The sequence below is a fragment of the Salvelinus fontinalis genome, chromosome 4 (assembly GCF_029448725.1).
Source record: "Salvelinus fontinalis isolate EN_2023a chromosome 4, ASM2944872v1, whole genome shotgun sequence".
NCBI classification, from domain to species: domain Eukaryota; kingdom Metazoa; phylum Chordata; class Actinopteri; order Salmoniformes; family Salmonidae; genus Salvelinus; species Salvelinus fontinalis.
The window spans coordinates 17,803,512-17,812,226 of NC_074668.1; the positions used below are offsets into that span (position 1 = coordinate 17,803,512).

Genomic DNA, 8,715 nt, shown 5'->3' on the forward strand with positions numbered 1-8,715 from the left:
ATAATAGAATAAGGCTTGTGATATATGGCCAATATACCAGACTAAGGGCTGTGTACTACCACTCTGCGTTGGGTCGTGCTTAAGAACATCCCTTAGCCGTGGTATATCTTCCATACCACACCCCTCGGGCCTTATTGCTTAATTATACTGCACTCAGCGATTTTGTTTCGTAAGGGTCGTGGGATACAGAGAAAAGCTATCCTCCCGAATACAAACAAGAGGCTGAGAACAACCCGTTGGACCTGCAAAGAGTCTAGACAGATCTACAGAGAACGGACGAATGACACAGGATAAACAGTATAAACACCGTTTATCATCTAATTCTACCTTTCATTATAACATTATGAAACAAGTTAAAATGGTAGGATACCAAAGACGCTAGCTATATTTCTTACGTAGTTTTTCACGTAAAACGTAAGCGCAAGGTGTTGCCTACGCTACGACGTAAGTGCGCGAGGCAGCAAGCGCAGTGAAATCTCCAGGAAGCAAAGGATGGAATTTGAGAGAGAAGGAAGTTCCTACACAAATGTGGATTAATTTACAACGCCGTAGTTATTTTAGAGATATTGCTGGTCATATGATAAAAAATAAAAAAACGAATCATGAACGTTGGTAGAGTTTAAGACTCGTGGAGCAGCTAGCGAGCTCTCAAACAAACAAATGTCAAAACAACCCGCTGGATCTGCCGAGTCTAGACAGATCGACAGAGAACGAACGACACAGGAAAAACAGAAACACCGTTTGTCATCTAATTATACTTTTCATAACATTATGAAACAAGTTATAAATGTTTGGATATCAAAGAATCATAGATATATTTTGAACGTGGGGACAGAAGATCATTTGTAAACGGCACCACCTGACCACCCCCAGAATAAAACAATAACAGATGCACAGATCGAGGAATATGCAGCGATAAAACATTTGGCGTGTCATAAAACTGTGTATAAATATTTTAGTCTCTACCAAAAGTAGCTTCTTCATTATCCAAAGAACTGTCAACACTGCCAGCAGAAGTTTTGTCGCTAGTAAATGCTCCCGACTTGTTTAGAGCAGGGCACCGTTAGATGGATAGCTAGTGCTAGCCACCTACCAACAAGACGTGGTTGTTAATGCTTGCATACATTTATATGACTACCAGCTGTTACTTGTTGGAACGAGCAATTTGAATTGGTACTGTTTTATTTGACTGGCTGTCGAGAAAGCTGCCAAAGAGCGAGAGCAAACGGATCGTCCGGTTTTGACACTTCATTACTCTTGGGTCACCATGGCGCAGCAGCAGATGCCAAGCTCTCACAAGGCACTGATGCTTGAACTGAAGTCTCTCCAAGAGGAACCAGTGGAGGGTTTCCGCATCACCCCAGTAGAAGAGTCAGACTTGTACAACTGGGAGGTGGCCATATTTGGACCCCCCAACACACTTTACGAGGGAGGATACTTCAAGGTGAGGGATAATTTAGTCTCCACTGGTTTTGCCTCAGGACCCAAATTGAACCAGGTTGTCTCAGTCGCGACCCAATATTTGCATCACGAAAAAGAATTGCCAAAATACAATCACCAAAACTATTTTTAATGCTGTATTGATATTAAATGTTTCAATTATATGACAAGGGAACAACATTCCCACCTCTTTCATTGTCAATAATTGTATTTTGCAAGAATGTTGCAAGAATGTTTATAAACTCACTGGTTTGAGACCACAAAATCAGACAAAATAGCAGTGCAAATAGCTCTATATTGAAAATACTGTGATTGAAGAAAAATTGTTCAGAGATTAAATTATTTTAAAAATGTACATTCATTATCATTTATACACACTTTCTACCTGGTTTATGTTAAATTCAGACTGGAGTATTTTTTTCACGTCAAATTTTTTATAAAAAAATATTTATAATGAATTTTTACTCAGACACCTATGACCCATTCAAAACCTCCCGCGACCGAAATTTGGGTCACAACCCACCAGTTGAGAATCGCTGATTTAGTCTGTCTTGTCTGTGGGCAGTACACCTGATCCGGGCCTGTAGCTAACTCTAGTCTTTTATAGTATAGACATAAAACAACAATAATCCAAACAGTGCTTTTAGCATAGCCTAACACAACACACTGTTGTTGTTATATTTATATGTAGACAATCAGTGTTTGACTGGCCACCGTGAGTGCTAGCCCTTAATCATGACTCTAACCTATACATTACATATAAGAGTCCGTGAAGGAAGGTTCCTTCTGTAGGGGGGAGTTTTGTTAAGAGCTGCGACGCTCGCTTGCAGTACAGAAACATAAGGACCTTGTATTTCATATCGGCGAGAAATACACTGAACAAAAATATAAATGCAACATGCAACAATTTAAAAGATTTGACTGAATTAGTCAATGGAAATAAATTCATTAGGCCCTCCTAATCTATGGATTTCACATGAATCGGAATATTGATATGCATCTGTTGGTCACAGATACTGTACCTTAAATAAAATTAGGGGTGTGGATCAGACAACCAGTCAGTATCTGGTGTGGCCACCATTTGCCTAATGCAGTGCAACACATCTGTTGTCCCACTCCTCTTCAATGGCTGTACGAAGTTGATGGATATTGGTGGCAACTGGAACACGCATGCTCAATGGGTCATGACATGTCTGGTGAGTTTGCAGGCCATGGAAGAAGTAGGACATTTTCAGCTTCCAGGAATTGTGTACAGCCTTGCAACATGGGGCCATGCATTGTCATGCTAAAACATGAGGTGATGACGGCGGATGAATGGCACGACAATGGAGCCTCAGGATCTCGTCACAGTATCTCTGTGCATTCAAATTGCCATCGATAAAATGTAATTGTGTTCGTTGTCCATAGCTTATGCCTGCTCATACCATAACCCCACCGCCACCATGGGCCACTGTACACAACGTGAAACCGCTCGCCCACACAATGCCATACACACTGTCTACCATCTGAAACTGGGATTAATCTCTGAAGAGCACACTTCTCCAGCGTGCCGGTGGCCATCAAAGGTGAGCATTTGCCCACTGAAGTCAGTTACGACCGCGAACTGCAGTCAGGTTAAGACCCTGGTGAGGACGATGAGCATGCAAATGAGCTTCCCTGAGACGGTTTCTGACAGTTTGTGAAATTATTCGGTTGAGCAAACCCGCAGTGTCATCAGCTGTCCGGGTGACTGGTCTCAGACGATCCCGCAGGTGACGAAGCCAGATATGGAGGTCCTGGGCTGGCGTGGTTACACATGGTCTGCGGTGGGGCCTGTTGGACGTTCTGCCAAATTCTCTAAAATGAAGTTGGAGGTGGCTCATGGTAGAGAAATCAATATTCAATTATCTGGCAACAACACTGGTGGACATTCCTGCAGTCAGCATGACAATTTCACGCTCCCTCAAAACTTGAGACATCTGTGGCATTATGATGTATGACGACAACTGCACATTTTTAGAGTGGCCTTTTATTGTCCCCAGCACAAGGTGCACCTGTGTAATGATCATGCTGTTTAATCAGGTTCTTGATATGCCACACCTGTCAGGTGGATGGATTGTCTTGGCAAAGGAGAAATGCTCACTTACAGGGATGTAAACAAATTTGTGCACAACATTTGAGAGTTGAATAAGCTTTTTGTGCGTATTGAACATTTCTGGGATCTTTTATTTCAGTTCATGAAACATTTCTATAAATGCTGGAACAGCTTCAAGTTTGATTTCCCAATAAATAATTGACCATCTACAGTGTCTTCTAATGACAACAATTGAGGGCAGAACTGGACGTGCTTGAGTGCAATGTTTTTTTATAAGTACATTATTATATTTATATTTTTTTCAGTATAATTTTCTAAAAACATAAGGTTAAATTGATTCACAACTTTTATAGGGTTAGGGTTCTCACACGGCCATATTTCCATGTTACAGTGCTTGTTTACGGAAGACAGAGTGAACTACCTGTGCTAATTAGCTATCTGTGTCACTGAACACCTTTGTGTAAACCACAATTTATGGTGTAAACGGAAGACAGACGCCATAAATGTGTTGCCACTGAAAAATACCATCGGCTGCAACTGTGTTAAAACAATTTAAAGTAAGTGTGTGATTTGCATTTGTGGATTTTTTTAATGGGATCTGAAAGTAGAGGGATTTATGTTTCTAGAACCGTACCGCACTGCAATTGAGAATCGATTCACATTTAGGTGGAGTAGTTGGTTGTTTTGGCTTCCAGAGCCAATTCGCCCTTTAAACATAACATGTAAGGTCCTTGGACTAAGGAGTAACGTTAGGCACCTCTACTCCATTATTGAGCTACGTGAGTGCATACCCCGGCCTAGAGAGCAATGTTTGACAACCTTGGCGTACCACTTTAACGACCATCGAAAAATACTCATTTGTTATGTTACAACTGAGTTATGTCACCCAGGCCAAAATCCACCAGTGGGTTTCAACACACTTTCTGCAATGTCAAAGTTTTCCTGCCCTCACACATCACTGATTTTCTCTCATTTCCAGGCACACATTAAGTTTCCAGTTGACTACCCTTACTGTCCACCTACTTTCCGTTTCCTCACAAAGATGTGGCACCCCAACATATATGAGGTGAGGTGTACCACATTGTATGTTTGTGTAAGAGTTAAGGACGGACCGTAAGCTCATTCCGCAGCTAGCTTGGTACCTTTTGGGTGGCTCAGCCCGTTGGAACGTAGGGCGTTAACGTGTGTTTTGCGAAACAGAGGATCACTTGTTCGAGCCCAGTATGGGGCAGTCGGACAGTGGAGGAAGCTAAGCTGTTAGCAGCACACTGACCCCCGCTGTGTTTGTGTGTCTTGCTTTTGTGTGATTATATGATTTATTGCTGTGGAGTGTAACATGTTGCTTGTCTACAGAATGGCGACGTGTGTATCTCCATCCTTCACCCCCCTGTTGACGACCCGCGGAGCGGAGAGCTGCCCTCTGAGAGATGGAATCCCACCCAGAATGTCAGGTAAAACACCTGGGCTGCGTTCAGGATGAAGTAAACCTAGCAAACATTTAAGTGAACAGACAGGGTACTGTTCTGAACAACCTGTTGAGGAACATTGTAATGATGGTGGCTCAGTGGGCGGTTGTGCGGTGTGATGCTGGACATCTCTTACTATTTCATCAAATACACCACCCGTTTCTTTGGGTCACTCAAAGGTCAGAGGTTTCATCCACAAAACTATAGCAGTTATATACCTCAATGTAAAAAAAAAAAAATGGTGTGCAACGTTTCGGGAGAATGTGTCTTTAAGTACGTATTGTTGTAAAATGTTGCAAAATGTTTCATCAACTGAACACACCCCCAACTCTCTGCACATTTGTATTGTATGTTCAGGACCATCCTACTGAGTGTGATCTCTCTGTTGAATGAGCCCAACACCTTCTCCCCGGCCAATGTCGATGCCTCTGTTATGTTCCGCAAGTGGAGAGACAGCAAGGGCAAGGACAAAGAGTATGCCGAGATCATCAGGTTCTTAGAATTCACTTTCTCTTAAACACAAAATGACAAACAACAACATGCTCGTTTATACACATACAACTAAACGTGAAAATTTGGTGCAATCATTCACTTCATTTTTATATCTGGAACCTTTCATTCTTCTGTCTGTCTCACATTGTATTTACTGTCGGTTGTGCTCTCTTCCTCTCTTTATTTCTCTCTCGCTGTCTATCTCTCTCAGGAAGCAGGTCGTGTCCACTAAAGTGGAGGCGGAGCGGGACGGCGTGAAGGTGCCTACTACGCTGGCAGAGTACTGCATCCAGACCAAAGTGCCTTCCCACGACAGCAGCTCGGACCTGCTCTACGATGACCTCTACGATGATGACATCGAGGAGGAGGATGACGATGAGGATGATGCAGAGGCAGTGGGCCAGATGGCAGGAGAGGGTGGCTTCAATGACGAGGAAGACTCGGGCAACGAAGAGTCATGACCTTCCTTCTCCTCTCGTTGTTTATCTTGCTCCTTCCCACACCCTTCCTACCGAGGACTCCGCTGCAGCCTCGTCCTGTTCTGTCCTTACTTTCTGATTCCTTCCCACGTGCGCGCACACACACTCTTGCTGGCTCCATCCCTTCTTGAAGGCGTCTCCTTGGCACTTACTTTACCTTGAGATTTGTTTTAATCTCTGTCAAACATGCTCAAATGCATAATTTTAACAGCTGTATGGGGATCAGATTTATTTAAATGTTTTATTATGGCATTTTTGTTTTCCTAATTGATCTCCCTCATTGATGTTCATGAGGCATAATCAGTGGGTTAGTTTATGCAGCTTTACTTGTGGTCAATTATATCACAAAGTGATATAAACCAAAATGGTTGTTTCTCTTTCAACTATTTAATGGGTCCGTATTAAACAATTAAACAGAATTGCATGCTTTTTGATGACACCAATTTGGCATGTATGCTGACTACCAGTGTTGCAAAAAACATTTTGTGAGAATTGCAATTGGCTGCTTGATTTGTCGCAAGATTACATTTTGCAGTTGCGGCCACAACATCACGGCTCCAATTTGCATTGTAGCGGTCCCTGACATTCGCCCCTTTTCCTGCCGCACACCCCTTCCCCTTGTGCTTCTCTGTCTGTGTGTGCACCTGCTGTGACTTCTGTTGCATAGGCAGCTTTTCCCACTCTTGTTTGTGGGAAAAGTAGCTAAATGGTATCAAAACTCCCCAAAGGCAGCCTGAAAAGTAGTTTGACGCTAGGTTCTTTGAAAAAAGTCGCTGTGGGGGTCTGAGCTCGCTAAATATAGCGACTTCAAGTTGGCAACACTGGTCTCTATCCCTCCCAGGGTTCACATACACATTCGTCTTACAAACAAATTCAATTCCTTTTAAACTATATAGTGTAAAACCAAATCCTATTCAGATGTAAAACCAATTTAAATTAACTCAAATTTGTTCTTAAGCTGTGTAACAGAGTGGTAAGATGCACTCAATGAACATACCCCTCTCTTACTCTGTCTCACACAGTCAACAAGATGAAGACCCTTTAATAAAAATAAACACATTTTCTGTATTGCCCTGACAGGGATCTGAACACAAAAAGGACACTTATTTTGCCATTTCTGGTAGGTTCCCCATTTTTCTCTGAGTAATCTACTCAATCAAAGATCGCTAACAGAAAGGAAGGGTTGGGCACTCACTACCAACAAGCATCTCTTTGAGTGGATGCATCACAGCATGCATCTCTCCAACCAGAGACAGCAGAGAAGCAATCTCTGCTCCAAACTCTCCAAGGTTAAATGTACCTGGAACTGATGAAGGGATGCAGAGACAGGATGCTAAGACATACGCCTGATGTCATTTGAGCTCTTGTCCTCTCAAACAGAAGATGCTTCCGAGTATTGGTACCGTACCAGCGCTGGATAATTTCCATGGAGACTGGACTGGTGATAGTTGTTTCTGTGGAAACTGATTTGTAACTACCCTATCTTTCTTTGGGGGACTTGAACAGCAGGGATAAATGGGACAAGCGGACAACCCCCCCCCCCCCCCCCCCCCCCACACAGAGCGCTGGAGCCATGAGAATGCTCTGCACAGAAAACAGCAGGAACCCTACAGAGAGGGATCACTGCTGTTTCAATACCATTTGATCTGTTTGTTTGTATTTGCTGTAGTCAATAATCTCCCATTCAAGGTTTGATGAAAACATCTCACTTTATTCAGATACACAGGCAATGAATGCTGGATCACCATAGGAAGTGTTGGCTATTCCATAACACTTTGTTACAGCTTTAATTTGGGGTGTCTGTGTCACCTACCTCTACTTGTGTATTGCAACAGGCCTAGGTTCCCATACTATGTGAAATCATTTCAAATGTCACAAAAGTGCAAACCTCACCTACCGGACATCCCAGACTGACGAAAGCTAACTAATTGAAGATTTCAAATAGTATTTTAACACAGGTCTGATGACCAAGAGATTTTGAGGGAAACGTGAACAATGTCACTTAAAGGCTTGGATTTTTTAAATGTTGAGTCTGATAGTCCATAAGATCTTCAAGAGACAATGACATTCATGATGTTTTGTTGAGAAAGAGATCCTCTCCCCCGTCCCAGTTCTAGTCACAGGCCCCTTGACCCCAGATAGGTAATCAATAAATAGAAAAGCATTCCGTTTGGCAACAAGTGGAGTGCTACATAACCATTAATGCTAATTTATTAGATAATTAATTCCAAGGATAGTGTAGAGACTTGGGGCTCGATTCAACTAAACCCACTGGGCAGTATTCACGCAAGAGCATGTAGGCCTAAACATACTAGGTAAACAAATATATTGCCAGGTTGGCTTGGATACGGCCATTGGTGTCTTTCAGCTATTACGTGTTCAAGTATAACATTCCCATTGTTTTTGTTTTCCTTGGTCTAACTTAACATGTGTCATGAATGTTTTCTTGTAATGGATGTTCACCAAAGATAAGAGGCTTTCTTTTGTGAATGTAAGGCTTTATCTTTGGGTTGTTTGTTGCACAAATAAATAGAGGGCACTGGAAATGTTGTCAAAGCTATTGCAAAGTGAGGTTACTTTTGACCATTAATAATCCACTTGTTTGATATGAATTGGGTTTTCAAAGTAAAACAAAATGTATTCAAATGAAATGCCCCTCAAAGTTTACTGATGGTAAAATTGGTGGGTGCAGATGCAACCTAGTCTCAATCACACGTGTCGGCAGCATTGAGAGCCTCCCGCTACTGATCTCCCTGTGTGTTAT

At 42.4% G+C, this 8,715-nt stretch overlaps 1 protein-coding gene across 2 annotated transcripts; it reads left to right on the top strand.

Annotated features, from left to right (window-relative positions):
- Positions 1 to 428: 428 nt before the first annotated feature.
- LOC129853219 (ubiquitin-conjugating enzyme E2 R2-like) lies at positions 429 to 8,511 on the top strand. Of its 2 annotated transcripts, XM_055919019.1 has the most exons (5): positions 433 to 1,444; positions 4,494 to 4,580; positions 4,868 to 4,965; positions 5,338 to 5,472; positions 5,684 to 8,511. In XM_055919019.1, exons 1-5 carry the CDS (start codon positions 1,268 to 1,270, stop codon positions 5,931 to 5,933), a joined length of 747 nt encoding a protein of 248 aa, XP_055774994.1. In that variant the 5' UTR covers positions 433 to 1,267; the 3' UTR covers positions 5,934 to 8,511. The 2 variants fall into 2 exon arrangements, with proteins under 2 accessions (XP_055774995.1, XP_055774994.1); XM_055919020.1 differs by lacking the exon at positions 4,494 to 4,580 and having other exon boundaries at positions 429 to 1,444.
- Positions 8,512 to 8,715: the final 204 nt, after the last annotated feature.

Coding starts and splice junctions, on each gene's coding strand:
- LOC129853219 (XM_055919019.1), top strand. CDS start 1,268: ATGGCGCAGCAGCAGATGCCAAGCTCTCACAAGGCACTGATGCTTGAA. Junction 4,966..5,337: donor AATCCCACCCAGAATGTCAG/GTAAAACACCTG, acceptor TTGTATGTTCAG/GACCATCCTACTGAGTGTGA. Junction 5,473..5,683: donor GAGTATGCCGAGATCATCAG/GTTCTTAGAATT, acceptor TATCTCTCTCAG/GAAGCAGGTCGTGTCCACTA.